Source organism: Ursus maritimus, unplaced genomic scaffold, assembly GCF_017311325.1.
Source record: "Ursus maritimus isolate PB19 unplaced genomic scaffold, ASM1731132v1 scaffold_15, whole genome shotgun sequence".
Taxonomy (NCBI): Eukaryota; Metazoa; Chordata; class Mammalia; order Carnivora; family Ursidae; genus Ursus; species Ursus maritimus.
The window spans coordinates 3,593,928-3,612,250 of NW_024423897.1; the positions used below are offsets into that span (position 1 = coordinate 3,593,928).

At 53.9% G+C, this 18,323-nt stretch overlaps 1 protein-coding gene across 4 annotated transcripts in view; it reads right to left on the reverse strand.

The window, feature by feature from the left end:
• Window positions 1-18,323, reverse strand: part of ERGIC1 (endoplasmic reticulum-golgi intermediate compartment 1) — a 102,391-nt gene that overhangs the window by 16,871 nt on the left and 67,197 nt on the right. For all 4 annotated transcript variants that reach the window (XM_040630286.1, XM_008692373.2, XM_008692376.2 and 1 more), the window contains exons 5-7: window positions 15,552-15,676; window positions 7,642-7,746; window positions 3,026-3,086 (exon numbers count right to left, since the gene is read on the reverse strand). In XM_040630286.1, the coding sequence (XP_040486220.1) occupies window positions 3,026-3,086; window positions 7,642-7,746; window positions 15,552-15,676 (291 nt within the window). The remainder of the gene's footprint in view (window positions 1-3,025; window positions 3,087-7,641; window positions 7,747-15,551; window positions 15,677-18,323) is intronic.

Consider the following 18,323-nt stretch of genomic DNA (forward strand, 5'->3'; position numbering starts at 1 on the left):
GGCAGTGCTTCCTGAACTGCCTTGAGACCTGGTTCCTCTGAAAACCTCAGAAAAGCCCTGCAGCGTCAGGGAGAAGCCCACGATGACCGCAACACCCCTCTGCTCAGGCCCACAGTGGTCCACAGGTGTCAGGAGCAGGAGAGGCACCCAGGATTTAAAAGGCAGACACCTGGGCCTCATCCCTCCTCAATAGTTCCGGAGTGGGGCTCAGAATCTGCATTTTAAACCTGCAGCCCAAAGATCACACTTGGGATACCGTGCCCCAAATGCCCATCGGCCTAGGTTAAAAACTTGAGGGAACGAAAGGCTGAAAGCCTAATGAAAGTCACACCCGTAATAGGCCTGTTAAAATTTGTACAAAATACAGATGATCATAAAGAGAAAAAAATAAAAACCACCCACAAATCTACCATCCACAGAAAACCATGGATTCACGTTCTTCTGTATAAACCGCTAGACTTATATTTACGTTTTCCTAAAACGGCATCATACTGTACTGTTTTCTAAGAACCAAACACCGCAGATACCATTTGAGGTCCCAGACACAGAAAGCAAGAAGCTCCACTGTTTTATTTGCTGTAGTAACCCCGAGCACAGTGCTGGCACGTAGTAGGTGCTCAGTAAATGTCTGTTGCCTGCATGCCGGCGAGGTTCTGACCCATCTGCACGTATCCCACAGCATAGCCCCATAAACGTACTCAACCCACCCCCCGTGGCTAGACACTGACGCTGTTCCTCATTTTCACTGTTATAAACAATGACCTAATGAACATGATTTTCCTACATCTTTGCACACTCTCTTAATTATTTCCTTAGCTTACTTTCCTATGAGTAGAAATGATGACTCAAAGGCAATGACCATTTTTAAGGCCTTTAATACAATTTGCCAAATGCCCACTAGAGATACCGCACCTAATTCCACCCACATGGATGGCTTGTCAGCGGACCCCTCCTCGGGGCTGCTGGATCCGACCTGAACCAGGCAGGCCCACATACACTTTGAGCTCACAGCCTCCCTCCCTCCCAACATCTTACTATGGAAAAATTCAAACACATAAAAAATGGAGAATCCTACAATGAACCCCCTCACACACCAGTATCCCATTCCTCAATTTCAACAATTAACAACACACAGTCAATTTTGCCTCATCGTTCACCCTACCCCATTTTATCTGGAAGCAAATCCCAGACATCACATCAATTCATCCACAAATATTTTAGTTATGTCTCTATAAAAGATAAAAAAACAAAACAAAACACAACAACCACAATGTCCTCATCATCATGGCTAAAACATCCACAATCACTCCTCTATATCTTCAAAGAGAGTGGTGTGTGCTGGAAGAAAAATCCGTTACTAGAAGTGGGAGTTCCTTTAGATAAGGTGGTCAGGGAGGGCCCCTCGGAGGTGGTGGCATTTGAGCTGAGACCTACGTAATGAGAAGCAGCCCTCAATGGGAAGGTCTGGGAGCAGAGGGGGCAGCAAAGGCAAAAAGGCCCAGCAGGGAGGCCAAGCTGAAGAGCTGAGGGAATGAAAGCCAGCCCTACCCTTGGCTGCCATTGTCTGGTCTCACGCATTTTCTTCCCACGGAAGCCAGCCTGAGATGGCTCTCGTCACTAGCCCTAGAGCAGCCAGGGTTTTCTGCCCAAACCCTCTACCAGTTGCCACAGTCTGGGTCCTTCCGAGCTCAGCTCTATGTCCATCTCTGAGGGGTCCGTGCTAACTGCGAGCGCGTGTAGACCACCACCTTGGGGGCAATGTGCTGCCCCCCCACAGAACTATACCAAGGACACCAACATGGGAAGGATCACCTCCCTCTGTTAGAATCAGACATCGGCCTGAAGGCAAGGAGACGCCGCTGCGTGTCGCTAGCTGCCGGAGGAGGCAAGGACGGCCCGCACCCAGCGGGAAAGCAACCGGACAATGTAATGCAAATATCATAAATATCACAAGCATTGCCGTGATGGGAAAAAACAAGGAACGTCTTCCACGAGAAGACAACGGCTTAATAAAGCATGGCAGAGCTGCGAGAGGGGCAGCCGTGCCTCCTCACCACTGCAAACACCTACAAAAACCGCGGTCTCCTAAAAATGTCAAGCACAAAAATCAGAGGGTAAACCGCCATCTACTGGCTTTGAGATGATGACTTCTGCGGATGGACGAGGGTTCACAGGGACACAGAGAAATGAAAAGTGTGCTTTGTTGTGAGTGGGGGATCGGTCATGGAGAGATGTTTTCTTTTGCTTGAATTTCTGACCATCAGGGAGCAGAATGTATTTTAAGAAACAATGAGAAAAGCCTTACGGATAAAAAAGGTGAGCTCAGGTGAGGAAATAAGGAAAGTCAAGGTCATCTGTCCTGCAGGATCCAGGGGGTGACTCCATTTAAGCAGACAGGTCTCCCGGACCCATTCTGTGCATACATCCAAGGCCCCATGTGTGTGCACACGTGCATATAAGGTGTGCAAAAATTCATTAGATCAGCCAACAGATAGGTGTGTGCAGAGGTGTGTCAGTGTGTAAAGACACGGAGCCCTCTTTAGTTGGGGCCAAGATGCCAGAGAGCTGAGTGGGTGGAGGGCTCAGGAAAGGGGGCATTTATGGGTGGGAGGGGCTCCAGCAAGAGGAGAGTGTGGGGTCAGACCTGACTGGGCCACCCTCAGCCCTGTTCTCACAGTGCCACTGGAACCAGGATGAATTTGGGCTCTGCCATGGCTCGCTGTGGGATCTTGGGTGATTATCTCAAGTAAAAACAATTGTGCGACAGTAATGATAACGCTAATGATGATAATAGCTGGCACTCACTGAGCTCCTATGATGTGCCTGGGGCTGTCACATCCTTTCCCCAGGGAGGGTGGGGACAAGGCACTTTTCTCCCCTTGCCTGTCAGATAGGGCTAATTCCACCCTCCCCACAAGCCAGCTATGGGAACGGAGCATTCACGGCTCGGCTGACAGTGAGTGCTTGATACACGTTCCCTTCTTCTCCCCCTTTCCCTGCTCCAGTTGGGATACGGGATACATACGGTTGGAGGTGAGTCTGTCTGCTCCCCCGAGAGCGTTGAAAGCTCCGTGAACATTCTGGACCTGCGGAGAAGCACAGTGAGCGGACTGACCCCAGGATGCCACGTCCTCCGGGCCTGGGCCTGGCCGAGAGGGGATGGTCAGGTGCGACCTGGTGTAGGGACCTTACCCAGCGTGGTCTATCTCACAGAGAAGTTGTAGGGAGCAAGAAACAAACACAGCCCGGGCCCGGCACATGGTGGGCATTAGCTTGCTTCCCATCTTGGGCCCCTGTAATAGACCACTCCATCCTGAGTACTTCTAGTCATCTCGTTTAGTGCCCCTAATGATGTACTGTTGAGCCCATTTTACAGAAGAGTAGACCAAGGCTTGGAGAAATGCTGAAGCTTGTCCAGTGTCAGACAGCTGATATATGGCTGAGCCACACTCCAAATTCAGGTATCTGACCTCAAGCCGGAGCTCTTTCCACTAAGGCACTTTGGAAATACAAGTAGAAGTGGGTCTGGGTCCCAGGACACGCCTCCTGAGATCCCCTACAGCCTTCTGAGCACCCAGGGCTGCTGGTCTCCCACTCTATCTGCCGCAGAGAACATACAGCAGCTGTGAAGAGCCCTCTCCTCACGGCAGCTGGCCCCACTGTGTGCCCCTGGCAGGGCCTGATGTCGAGTGGGGCTGAAGGCCACATCCTACCTCTTCTCTGAGGATGAGGGGAAACCATGTCAGCTACAGGAAAATCGAAAGCAGGGCAATGCATGCCTGGTCCATGGGGCATGCCACCATGGGCATGGTTAACAGGGGCTGCCAAGTTAGTCACCCTGGAGGGCTTCCTGGAAGAAGTGACACGCTATGATCTGCAGGAAAGTGGGAAGTTAATCAGGCAAGCAGCATCTCTGAAGCATGAGCCGGGAGACTGAGGAATAAACAGAGGCCCGTGTGGCAGGGGAAGGGGGTGAGGTAGGTGGGGACAAGGCTCCTGCAGAGAGGGCCGGAACAGTGGGAAGCAGCTGGGTCACCTGATCCTTGATCCTGGTCTCAGGTGGCTGATATTTACTGATCATGTAACAGAGCTGCACACTCTTAACAAACCCAAAGAAAAGGAAAGTTTGTCCCCTGCTGCCCTAGGGAATGACAATCTGAACCCAAGAGGATGGTGGCTACGGAGACGAGACCTAGGATGTTCCCTCCCATAGTCACGTGTCATGGTTTTACCTCACATTCATTTGTACGATCATTTGAGTAACGTCTGTTTTCCCCTCCGGACTGTAAGTTCCACACGGGCAGGGACCATGCTTGTCCTCGGCAACGTGCATAAGGCACATAATGTCCGTAGCAGGTGCTCAATAAATATTTGTCATGTGGATGATGGATGGGTAGATTTTTTTCATTTAAAGAAAATCCTATTTAGCCCATAATTAGACCAAACAAGAGGCTGTTACTGTCTCGCTCTGCCAGGGGCACATAGCAACATAAGACTGCCCCCCCCCATCTGTCCCCTTCCCTTCTCCCTGCTGCCCTGTCTCGCCTGGCCTTGGCTGCAGCCCTTCGCTCACCAGTCTGGCCTCATGGCCCGTCTTCCACACGGCAGGTGGGTGCTCTCACACAACCTGCCCCAGGCAGCCCCACCTGCCTGAATCTAACACGGGTCCCTCGCCCCCCATAAAGCTCCACTCCCTACTCCCCTTCTGCGTCCTCTCCAACTCTGAGGAGCACTCACTTCCCAGGCCTTGTGACAGAACATCATTCTGATGACGTGGACATCTGCTGACCCATTTTTTCTAAAAGTAACCTTGAAGGTCTTTTATATGAAAATGACCAGCTGGGTGTGTCACACCGTGGAAGATGTGTCGATGCCCCTTGCCCACGAGACTGCCCTGTCAGCTTGGCCAAATCCTTCTCACTCTTCAGGGGTTGGCTTACATGCCACCTGTGAGGTCACCCTCCTCTGGGAAGCCCTCCCTGACTTCCCAGGCTAGGATGAACCCTGTCCCTGCTCCCATATCACTACCCAGAATCCTATGCCTCTCTTGTCCTTAACCTTCCTTGTCCTATATTATCACGTTTATTTATTTACCTCTTCTCCTGAAAGCAAGAACCCGGTATCGTTTACCCATCATGTAGTCCCAGGGCCTGGCACAGAGTAGAAATTTCAAGAGGGTCTGATGAATCCAGACTGTCTGAGGCACAGTAATAGAAGACCTGGGGCCAGACATACCTGGTTTCTTATAAGCTGTGTGACCTTGGGCAAGTTACTGAATCTCTCTGACCCAGTTTCCTCATCAGGAACAACATATGCCATCCAGGACCCTTAAGGGAGTCTTTGTGAGGATTAAACCTGGGGTCACCTGTAACGTTGCTCTCTAGGTAAGAAAGAGCAGGCTTCTGGTGTCCACAGCTCCCACGAGGAAGCAGTGTGGCGTGGTACAAAGACTGGGTTTGAATTCTGGCTGTGCAGAACTGAGTGACCCTGGACAGTTTTCCCCTGTGCACACCAGAGTTCACAGCGACTTTTTTCCCAAGGCTGCGGGCGGGTTTGCCGAGCTGGTGGGTCTACAGGCAGCTAGGGCACTGCCCAATGCTTAGAATATGGACGGCCTGCCGCCTACCTCTGCCTGTGACTTGTCAGCCCCCGTCCCACTGGGGGTGATCACTACCCCGCATTCTGACTTCTCCATGGCTGCGTGAGCCCCTCAAAGGCTGGCAGCCCGCTTGGTCTTGCACGGCCTGGTGCAGAGTTAGGGTGCAGAGAGCAACGACAGTGGTAATGGCTCATTTCCTCGACCGCTTACTCTGTGCCTGGCACTGATCTAAGGGCTTTATGTGCAGGAATTCATTTTATCTTCACTACAGTCCTCTGAGGCAGGTACTATTTACTGTCCCCATTGTACAGATGAGATAACTGAGGCTCAGCGGGAATAAATTCTTCGGTTAAGGTCACACAACTAGTAAGTGGTGGATCCGGCTTTGGATCCGGAAAGGCAGGCTGGGGAGCCAACACACGACAACCCCGAGTGGAGAGCGGGGACCCCGTGGCTGGCGAGCCCTGCGTGAAGGGGGTCCCCGGTCGCAGGGCAGGCTGTGCTTCACCAAGCATGTAGGCAGGGAGTCTGGCTCACGGCACCCGGGGCGGCCAGGCCTTCTCTGTTCCTAAGCCCTGTTTCCAAGAGGAAGATCTCTGTGGCCTCCAAAGGGGCTGGAGAGGTGATGACTGGCCCCTCAGGCTGGACACAAGGTGCCCACAGGGAAGGAAGCAGAGGCAATGTGGAGCGGAGAGGAGCTGTGAGAGTGCATGTGCGTGAGGGGCAGTGTGCCCTCGGGAGGGCGCACGGGGGAGGCCGGACCAGCAGCGCCGCCGGAAGCCAGACTCTTGATTCGAACTCAGGCCTTGCAACAGACCGGCCCTTCCCTGTGCCTCAACTTCCTCACCTGTAAAATGGAGACAACAAAGTACCCACCTCTTGGGCTGCTTAGAGAGTGAAAGAAGGTCCTGCGTCTGAAGAACGGTGCTTGGCAGGTGCACTGAGTGGGGCAGCGTGGGGACGAGTGTGTATGTGGGATGTGCCAACATGGGCGAGCTGTGCGCGTCTCTGGGTGGTGTGCGTGCGCTGTGTCTGGGCAAGAGTCTGGGTGTGTGTGCGCTTGGCGTGTGTGTTTAGAGATGGGTCTCGGGGTATATGTGTGAGCATGCGTGTGTCGGCGTACCTCTGAGCGTGTGTCTGATGAGTGTGTGCGTGAGTCTGAGCACATGTGTGTGTGCATAAAAGGCATAGTGGTGTGTGCGCTGTGCTTGTGGGCCTATGTGAGCCCCAGGAGCACACCACCACCATCCCTGGGGGGAACCCCACCCTCCAATAATCTCAACCAGGAACCAGGATTCTCATCGAGCAAGGCTTGGTGGCAGGACCTGGGCTCCCGATCCCAGCACTGTGGCTGGGGCAGTTACCTCCCTACTCTGAGCCTCAGTTCCAGAATCTAGCTTCAGGAGCACCGGGAGTAGTGGAGAAGAGAGAACATCCTAGCTCCCCTGCCCGCCGCTGGTGGAGAGCGGGTGGTTTGTGCTGGGTTCTTACACAGCTGCCACGGGTAGGAAGCTGCTGGGCTGGGCCTCCTGGAGGTGGCCCTCTCCCTCCTCACCGAGGACTGTCAGGAGGCTTCCTTCACCACGGTACCCCTACTTGGTGGGCGTGGGCACTGGGCTAGAAGGCAGAAGGGGCTGTAGAGGGGCATAGGCTGGAGCCTGGCATCAGACAGATCTGCTGGGGAACCCTAGACAAGTGGCTTCTCTGGGCCCAGCTTCACAGCTGTCACATGTGGCGGCCCCCTCATACCTTGTAAGGCCACACTGGCACGGAGAGAGCGCCAGCACGTAGTACTGGCTCGTGAAAAGCGCGTCCCTTTCCCCAGGCTCCGGGTCTCAACCCAAGGGTCCAAGTGCACTGGTACCGTCAAAACCGCAGGCCCATGCTCCGAAGGAATAATACAGAAGCGCTGTTTGACAGAGACTCAGAGGGGGTGACCCGTCTAGATGTTATCTTTGTGCCCAGAGAGGACAGAAGGCTCCAGGTGACCCAGTCCCTGTATACCCACTCCCAGCCACGCCACCTGTGTGTACCCTGCTCACCTGTAGTGTGTCCCCAAAGGACAGCTTGTGGATGACATGAGTCATGTCCGGGTTCTGTGGCTGGGCCGTGGCACTGTGTGTAGACACGTGGAAGTTGCCCGGGACCTGGGGGAGAGATGCGAGTTTCAGGAGTCTCGTGGGCTGCCCCCGAGGTGGGGGGCAGGTCTTCACCCAGGAGTCAGACAGATCTGGATCAGGATCCCAGCGTGGTCCGAGCCATGGGACTTTGGAGGACCTACTGCCCTTCTCTGAGCCTCAGGTTGCTCGTTTGTAGAATGGGGGTAGGAACAGAAGCTACCCGAGGGGGCTGCCGGGACTATGGGGTCAAAGAACATAGCTGGGCACCTGGCACAGGCCAGGGCTTGAAATGGCACCTGCCCACCGGCCACTTTCTGGCTGTTGGCCCTATGGTGGGTTGAACCTTGAGGCCCACAGACCAACTGAACCTTCTCAAAATACAAATCAACACTACTTACCCACATTTGCCCCACCACCCCAGACTGGGGGATCCTTGAAGGCAGGACTATGGTGGCTTCCTTTCCTCCCCGGGCCTTGAGGCCCTGGCAGAGGGAGAGGGACTGATATCCTGTGGCAATCCTGTGGATTCTGCCGGGGCACTTCTGCTGCACCAAAAGGCCCCTTCTCCACCAAGCAGCTCAGGCCAAACCCTTGGCATCATCTTGGCCCCATCTTTCTCTCACCCCTGACCTCCTGCCCACCCGGAAAGGCTGTCCGCTCTACCCTCACGACGCCCAGCACCTGAACTTCTCAAGCCTCCGGTGCTCCCCTAGACTGGACAGTGGGGGCAGCCTCCCCACTGGGCTCCCAGTGTCTGCCCTTGGCACCCCGAGGCCTTTCCCCAACAGCAACCAGAGGGGTCCTTTTGAACCCTACATCTGATTGTGTGACTCCTCTGCACACTCGCTGGCCATGCCAGCCTCCCTGTGGCACTGGGAACAGTGCCCGTGTGGTCCCGCCTCGGTCCTGTGTGGCTGTGACCCCTTCCTGGAACCCTCTTTGACGCAGCTCTCCCTGGTCTCCCTCAGGCCTCTGCTCAGGGAGCCTCCCAAACCCCCTTCCGCAAACCCCGCTGAGAAAGCACTCAGCAGCACCTGCCACCCGATCTTTATCTCGTTCTATTCTGTTTCCTCACCAGAGAATGTTGGCTCCATGCCTGTGGGGAGATGTGTCTGATTTGATCCTCACTCCCCAAACCCCAGCAGATCCCCCACAAAATAGGTACTGGATGAATGAACAAAGGATGAATGGCACTAATTCTTCTTCTTCTTTTTTTTTTTTTTTTAGATTTTTTTATTTATTTGACAGAGAGAGACAGCCAGCGAGAGAGGGAACACAAGCAGGGGAGTGGGAGAGGAAGAAGCGGGCTCCCAGCGGAGGAGCCTGATGTGGGGCTCGACCCCAGAACGCCGGGATCATGCCCTGAGCCGAAGGCAGACGCTTAACGACTGAGCCACCCAGGCGCCCCATGAATGGCACTAATTCTTAAAATAGCAGTTTTGATTTTTACATCTGTTAATTCCCATTTTACAGAAAAGAAAACTGAGGCTCAGAGCAGTGAAGACACTTGCTAAGGAACATGTCAAGAGCTGTGGTTTGAACTCATGGCTGCTGGACTGCAGACTCGGCACACTGAAGCAGGACATGATACTCCCTCCCACCATGTACCTCAGCAGGCCTGGGTTGATGGCCACATGCAGCCATCCCTTGGGACGTGCTGGGTTTGGGAAGATAGCCAGACAAGAGCCTGGAACAGAAAGTGAGACTGTGCGACCCACACGGACCAGAGGGATGTATAGACCGTGGGGGCCATGGGGAGGGCCCCCAATTCAGCTGGGAGTGTTCAGAGGGGGCTTCTCAGCAGAAAGGACCCTCTTGTGCTAATGAGTCTGCATTACTTGGGAACAGGGGAAAGGCATGTAGTCAGATGGAACAGCATCAATCAGTTTGGAGGTCAGAAACTGCCCAGCCCAGTTGGCGGGCATCTGTAAGGAACTAGAAGAGTTTGGTACTGAAGCTGCAGTAAGAGAACGGCCCGCAGGGGGTGGTAGCATCAGGAAACAAAGAAGCATTAGAGGGAGATGGGGCTGTTCAGCAAAGGCCCAATGCCATGCGAAAAACAGAGTTTACTTTATTCCAGTTCAACGGAGGTTTGGTAAGCTATATTAGAGGAAGGAATATGGCTTATACCTTCTGGCTTAGCAGCAGTCCATCAAAGTCGTTTATTTTGTAAGCATGCCTGTTTCGAGCACAAAGTCGTGGGCTTCTAGAAATCTTCCTGTCTTCACGAGGGCCTGAGCTTTGCAGACTGATCTGGAAGGTAGCCAGGCTGATAGGGCATGGCCTGGCCTCAGCTCACAGGCTCGAACGCGGGCTTCAGGGGCCCAGCGACCCATGGTAGAGCAGCAGCTGAGTTCTACACTCCAGTCTGGCCCCACCCCCAGCGGGGGTACCTTGGGCAAGGTCAGGAACCTCTCTGTGCCTCAGTTTCCCCACTGGCAAAATGGCGATGATAACCACAGAGGGTTATTGGGGGATTAAAGGAGGTGAGGCGTGCAAAGCCCATGGCAGCCGTTATTGGGTTGGGTTCCTACAATGAACACGTCCATCATCAGAACAAGGAGCCGGGAACAGAAGGACCCTCCCGGAATTCAGGACAGCACGTACACGGGCAGGGCATGGGGAAAAGACCACTGTATCTTAAAACAATTTCTTAACTTCATTTTTACTTATTTAAATAATTAATTATACAAATGTGTATTATAAAAAATTCACAGGGATGCTTGTGTGGCTCAGTCAGTTAAGCATCTGCCTTCAGCTCAGGTCACGATCCCGAGGTCCTGGGAGCAAGCCCCGCATCAGGCTCCTTGCTCAGCGGGGAGCCTGCTGCTCCCTCTGCCTGCGCTCCCCCTGCGTGTGCTCTCTCTCTCTCTCTGACAAATAAATAAATAACATCTTAAAAAAAAATTCCCACAATAAAGGGAGGACTACAGGCCCTGTTGTCTATCACGTCTGGAAGTAAGAGACCAAGAGCGTCAGGCATGGGTCCTCTGGAGTTTCTCCACGGAGTGGGGCCCACTGGCTGGCAGGGTTCAGAATGGGGTCTGGAGCCTGGGCCTCCCGCTCCCAGAGTTCAGTGAGTCAAGGAGGCTGGCTCCCGCGCATCGCCACCCGCTGCCTCCCCGCGAGGCTGTGACTCAGTGACCCACTCCCCCTCCACAAGGAATCCAGCACAGGTGGCTGACTCATGCCGGCACACGCTGGGCTGAAGAAAGAAAAGACGACACTTTTAGAGCCTGTGACTTGGGAACCTACGTCAGTGTCTCTGAGAGATTTTAGAAACATATAGAAGGAGCCAGGCCCCAAACCCGGGCCCATCCTGCCCTCCTCCTGGGGGCTGGGTGATTCAGCGAGGAGTCTGGGCTGCTGGGGGCTGCCAATGCAGCTTGGATCATGCGACCTTGGACGTCTGACTTTTGGCCGACTTCCTGATGGATAAATAAGGAGGCCACAGGGCAAGCCTGATGCTGGGAGATAAAGGGGCGGGGGCCAGCTGCTAAGCTCACCCACCATCAGGGCACACCGCGGCTGCTGGCTTTCTCGTCGAGCACCTTCTGCCTGAGAGCTCCTAGGAGGCATGCGCCTGGAACAAGCGAGAGTGGGGGTCTCCACTCCCTGCAAAGGGACAACGGCAGAGGGTGGCCTGAGCGGTGACCTGGAGTGAATGGACACAAGTGGTCATAGTTCACATGACCAAGACGCTGGCAAGGAGGAGCAACAAGGGGACAGGGGACGCAGGGGGAGAGCAGGGGCCCGGAGCCAGGCTGCCCAGGTTCAAATTCCACTTAACTCCTTGTGCCTCAGTCTCCTCAGCGCTGTTACAAGGACTAACTAGGTAATCTGGGAAAGGGCCAGGTAGGAACCCAACAGGTGGCAGCCACAGGCGAGGGCTGGCGTGACACTTTCCTAGAATCCCCGGCCCTCCCCGACCAGAGAAGACCCGTTTCTTGAACAACATCCGTGCACATTCTACGAGCACACTTGCACCCGGGTGACAGTGGGTGCCGGCTGGTGAAATCATGGGCGCTCCCACTGACAGGAGACAGGGCAGGCCAGGGAAGGGGCAGCGCCGCGAGTCCCCGTTTCCACGGTGTTAAGTGCTTTGTATTTTAATTTGCTCATGTCTTACAACCTGTGAGGGCAGTACTAGGATCTCCATTTTACAGATGAGGACACTGAGGCTCAGAGGGGCTCAACTGCCCAGAGACATTCCGTCAGCGAGCACTGTAGCCAGGCTTCTCAAGCACAGGTCTGTCTGACCCCAAAAAGCAAGCCCCCCTCCCCCAGAGCCAGCCGGGGCCCCGCCACAGCCTGTCTGAGGGGAGCTGACTGCCGCCTTGGGCATGTTTGCGGAGGGGAGGAGGCGGTGCTGCTGGGCTATCTCCTGGGTGGGGGTCCTGCTTCTCCGGTGTCCACCCCAGGCCGGGGCACAAATATTTAAGCCGGGTGATCATACCCCAAGGCGAGGCCCCCACAACTGGGAGCTGTGTGCGTGTCTGTTCATCCTCAGCCGTCACCCCTCGGACGGGCCTTCGCTTACGCCCGTCTCCGTGGGGTTCCTCCGTGATCCTCCGCCATAGCACCCCCTTCATTCTCTTCACAGCCGCTTCATCGAGACTACACACTCGCTGGAGTGTTCAGCTGTGGTTGGCGATCACCCCGTAGCCGACCACAGTGCCGCCGAGGTCAGGGACCGTGGCTGTTTCCTTCAGCACCGCGTCCCAGTGCCCAGCGTGGAGCCCGGCACGCCGCGACGTGCAATAGCGAGATGCATGAATCAATCAGCAAGGGGTGGGGGACGACGGTCAAAAGAAGTCAAGCAGCGAAGTGCACGGTAGCAACACAGGAGGCAGAATGGAGGAGGCGGTCAGAGGAAGGGGGAGGAGGGACTCCGGAGGGACCCTCATCGACGAGGTCTGTGGACGAGCAGCAGTTCTCCAGGTGCATAGTTGTGGGCAGAGCCAGAGCCCGGGCCTACTGCCAATTCACCCATCTCCCTGTGAGCGCAGACCCCACCGTCGCCTCTCCAAGGCCACCCCGCCCCTGCCGCCCGGACCCTGTGCCCTCTGCACTTCCCAAAGCGCTGGTGGTGCAGCAGCCCTGTTCTCTCCCATGTCACGGGCTTTCCCTGCAGCTCCCGGGTCGGTGAGCCACCCCGCCCACGCAGCACCAGCCTTCCTCCTTGATGGATGTTCTCTTCTAGATTCTAGGGCCCGCCTAGGCCTGGTTCCCTCCTACCTGCCTGGCTGCCCCTTCTCCTATCTTTCGTCACCCCCTCATCTCCCTGCTCCTCAACTCTGGAGTGTACCAGAAATCAGTCCTCAAACCACATTTGCATCAAGACCTTGGGTTTCTAGGGTGCCTGGGTGGCTCGGTCGTTAAGCATCTGCTTTCGCCTCAGGTCATGATCCCAGGGTCCTGGTATTGAGCTCCATGCGGGGGCTCTCTGCTCAGCGGGGAGTCTGCTTCTCCCTCTCCCTCCCCCCTGCTTGTGTGCTCTCTCACTCTGACTCTCTTTCTCAAAATAAATTAAATCTTAAAAAAAAAAAAAAAGACCTTGGGTTCTTATATTTTGGTGCCATGGACCCTTTGCCACCATCTTCTATTCACTTATGACTCCCATATTCACATTCCAGCTCAGAACACTCTCTTGAACCCCAGAAACACACTTCCAATTTAACATCTCTGGGGGGATCACAAATGAAACACGTCCAGAACTGAACTACGGTTTCCCAGCCCCATCATTTACAGAATCCATGTTCACCCAAGCTTCTATATCTAGAAAATGGGACCTCCTGGTAGTCCAGACAAAAACGAAGAGGTTGCTTTGATTCCACTCTTGCCCTCACCACCCACCTCCAACTGATCAGTAAGCTTGTTGACTCCACATCCCTAACCTGGCCACTTCTCTCCAATTCCGCTGCACAACCATGGACCATGACCTCTGCTCTTGGCCCCCTCCACTGGGCTCCCCTACAGCTGTCATGGTGAGCTTTCTGAAGTTTTGCTGTCCAACAGAACTTTCTCTGATGATAAAAATGTTATTTAGCACTAATATGGTAGCCACTAATCTCTCTTAATAAAGTCCTTGAAATGTGACTAGTAAGACTGAAAGACTGAATTTTTCGTTTTATTTAATTTTAAGGAATTTCAATTTAAATAGCCCCACATGGCTAATGGCTACCATATTGGATAGTATAGTTCTAAACCATAAATCTGATTGCATTGCTTCCCTGCTTAAAACTCAAACGGCTTCCCATCACCACCACCATAAAATCTGAATCACGGAGCATAGCACCGACCTTGTGACTTAGTTTAACTTAAACTGTGGCACAAGTGACATCCTCTGCTTTCGCACTCCAGGGAGCCCTGAGCTCTCATGGAAGAAGGCCACTCTGCCAGAAAGAACACACATGGAAGCCATGTGGAGAGGAGAGGCCCTGAGATCACACGGGAGAGAGACAGGTCCAGTCACACCAGTGGCCCAGCCCAGCCCAGCCTTGCAGCCATCCACAGGAACTGTGGGAAGGGAGGGCACATGCCCTGTGTAAAGGGGCAGCTGCCCCTTGGACCCACATGCCAGCTGCCAATGGGATATGGCCCAGGGTGGCTAGAGCCTCTGACTTTGAAAAGCCCAAAATCTCGACTCCCAATCTCTAGATATTGGCTCTGACGTGTTTGAATGCTGTGCAGGACAAACATAACCTGTCTCTGGGCTGGGTGTGGCCAGTGGGTTCGCAACGTCTGATTCAGATGTCAGGGACCAGAGGCAGGGTGTTCTGACAGAGGCTACAAGAGGGCAAGCAGAAGCCAGGAGTGAGCAATGGCTCAGTCTGGCTGGGACTGGGGAAGGGGAGCTATGGAACAAGGGAGATAGCTGTGTGATCTTGGGCAAGACACTCAACCTCTCTGGGTCTCAGCTTCCTCATCTGTAACATGATGCCACCTCACGGGGTTCTTGAGAAGCTCCCCTGTGATAATACGTAAGAAGAGCTGAAAAGGGAGCAACCTCTGCTGGTTCCCACCGGGGTTCCCCGGCGCTCCCAAATGCACTCTGCTCACATCCTTGAGCCAGGAGCTCAAGTTCCTGGTTCTAGCAACAAAACAACAGTAATGCCCGAGTGGTCCTTTGGGGCCTACCAGGTACTTTCAAACCACCCCACTCTCCCCCCTTCCCCTGCTTTCTTCCTCATCACAGCGCCTACCACCCCCCAAAATGCTTCTCAGTTAGTATATTTTCTGTCTCCCCCTCCAGCACAGAAGCTCCGCCAGCACGGGAACTCTGCCCATTTATTCTACCAATTCCAGTCCCTTCCATCTATTCTGGGCAGCCCCAGAGCCAGAAGCCCACCCTAGAATACAGAAGGTGTCCCATCAAAGTTTTTTGGGTGAATGTGTAATAGCTCATTTCATCCTCATACAAACTTTGTGAACCGGGTGGTATCATTCTATCACGACCATCATCACATCCTCCCCCTACAGATGGCTAAGATGGGAGCAGTGACTTGGAGGGTGCTGGGTGGCCAAGAGGGGTAGAGCTGGGACGCACACTCAGGACCGTAAATCCCATGGTCTTCTCATCACCTGATGTCTTCCCTGTCGGGAAGAAGAGTAGCCCCTTCCTCAACTAGCCAGCAGGGGCTCCACGCCTCGGGGAACATGGAACCCCCACCCAGATTCACAGCAGGAAACTCCGGGCACCCTGATACTTGTTAGGCTCTGGCTGGAGGGGGGGCCAAGGGAGCACAGAGCTCTACCATCCAGTTTCTGGGGAGGAAAGGGACTGAAGGGACAGGGAGCGGGTCAAAGGGGCCCATGCAGGGTCTCCATACCTTGTTGATGCTGAACTGCCCCTCAAAGCGGCAGCCGGCCCCGTTGTTCAGCGGGATCTTCATCGAATTGTCGATGTGCCCCACCTCATGCCTGCCCATCTCATCCTGTATGTCGAGCCCGACCACTGCAGGGGACAAGGAGAGGAGAGAGTCACAAACACATGCCCAGAGCAGAGGGGGTGGGGCCAGCCCTCTCCTCCCTGGACCCCCACTCCCGTCCACTCCACGCCCCCATCTACTCCAGGGACAGGCGGGCCCCAGGCCCTCTAGGCGCTCACAGTCTGGGGCCCAGAGCCCACAGAGGAGGAGGCGAAGGTGATGGCCAGACTAAAAGGGAGCAAGCCTACAAGGTCCCGTCCCTGCCACTGCCTGAGGCTACAAAGAAAGAAGAAAAGAGCTGCGGGAGGTAGCAGCTAACGGGGCCAGGGATGGCGGATTGTGGGCTGCCAGGGTGAGGGCTCTGCTCAATGCAAGGCCACAGGGAGAAGCAGAGCGTCGGGTTCAAAGGCTGTCTGAAGCCTGGCCCTGCCTTTTACCAGCTGTGCAATCCTGGCCCAGGCACAGAGCCCCTCGATGCCTATTTCTTTCTCTGGAAAATGGGGGTGATAATAGACCTTCCTTGGAGAATTACGTGGATCAAATAACGGATGTGTAGAAAATGCTTAGAACAGGGTCTGGCACACAGTACACGGCACGTGCCTCATGAATGGCGGCACTCAGTGTGTCTCAGTCTCAGGATTCGTTGGGCGAACAGGTCCAGGCAGTCATTCACTTGCTTCCCTCATCATTCATTCGTTCACACCTTCTTTTACCAAATGCCTATTCCTGCAGGTCCTGCCCTCCTGGAACTCACGCACTTTTCCGGGTTCCTCAGTACACCAAATGGGAAACCTGGGGCCTGGGAGTCCTGGTCCTTGACTCCAATGTGACTCTCCACCTGTGGCTCAGCTTCCCCATCTGTAAAATGGGCAGGCCCACACCAACTGCATTCCCCGAGATGGTCTAAGTGGCATGGGTCTATAAACTATGAAAATGCAGAAAATTCCCTAAAAGAAGCCCTGGAAAGGAGGTTGCAACACAGAGGAAGAACAGCTGGAAGCAATTTTATGTGAGCCAACCCTGAAAAGGAAAAATGGGAACAATCCTATTCCTCCGTGGGGATGGGGAAGTGAGTGACGGCCCATCCACAGAAGGAAATATGATGCATTTAAAATGACGCCCGCGGGTCTATAGTATGTGGGAAATGCTGATGCCGTAATGTTTGATTTAAAAGAAATGCAAACGGGTCCCTGTTTGACTCAGCACCTCCACCCCTAGGAGCCCGTTCTCCAGATGCACACATGTCCAGACATGTGTGCAAGCCTGCTCTGGACAAGTTTATTTGAAACTGTGACCCCTGCAGGCAGCCCAGCTGCCTGTCAACAGGGGCTGGTCAACGGAATACCCCCTCCGAATGCTCTGCAGCGGGCACACGGACGGAGCGAAATCCACATTTGGGGCGCGGCGGCTCAGAGCAGGCCAGTGACTAAGAGCTTGGGATCTGGGGCTGCCACTTTCTGTGGTTCCTGGCTCCGCCCCTTCCCGGCTGTGGGACCTTGAGCAAGTTACCTAACCTTCCTGTCCCTCAGTCTCCTCCCCTACCCTAAGCTTGTGAGGATTAAAAAAAATTAAAACAGCACTCACTATGTGCTGGACACTCCTCTAAGTGCTTTTTATATAAGAATGCACCATCTGAGATTCCCTGTGGGGAAGATATTATCAAACCCATTCTATACTGGGGAACACGAAGGCACAGAGAGGTTAAGTAACTTGCCTAAGATCGCACAGCTAAGAAACAATGGAGCTTGGACTGGAACCCATAAGAGTTTCAATCCAGAGGCCACACCCTTTGGCCACTCGGCTAGAGCACCTCTCCTCTTCATGCACTAACACAGCCAAAGAAGTCAGGACAGAGCCTGGATTGGAGTAGGAGTGGAATAAATGGCAGCTGGGCTATCATCTTACTAATATTATGAGTAATGTAAGAACAGCTCCGAGATATTAGCGGAAAAAAAACAAGAAGCCCCAGAAAGGTCTCATGCAGTTGAGTCCCAATTATGTAAAAAGAAAAAAACCAAAAACCAAAAAACATCTCCACCTAAACATGATATGTGTTTGCAGACAGAGACAGACAGACACGCAGACACACAGACACAGAGGGGTGGGGAAGGAGTCCCAACTCTTAGCAGAAGCTTCCTCTGGTGTGGATAGCCCCCCAGGGAACATGTATTTCTTTTACTTTTTTCTTTATATATTTTTGCATTTTGAACATGATTTTTTGAGTAAAAAATATACTCCTGTATTAGTTCACAATATTACTTTTTAAACCAGGATATGAAATTGCACACGCAGCAGATCCCAGCCGTGTTTAGAAATGCACAGAAAGGAAGGCCAACAGGATGGGATGCGTCAAATGTCAAGAGATGCTAGCACGGGGGTGGGATTATGGATTTCTTCTCTCTGCTGCTCCGGATTTTCCAAAGGTACAATGATGAGCGTGCATTTTTTTTCTTTAATAAAAATGTGAAGTTCTTTTAAAGAGAAGCCAGGGTGCAGAGCTCAAGCGGGAGCTGCCCGGGTACAGGTTATGGCCCTGCAGAGCGGCAGGGCGTGGTGGGCTGATGAAGCCTGAAGCCTGAGGTTGCCCGGCCCCTCCTGGGCCACGGCCCATCACTGGGACAGAGCCGGGAACCACATCCCTTCCCTCCCCTGCCCCACTCATCCCAGTCCTCT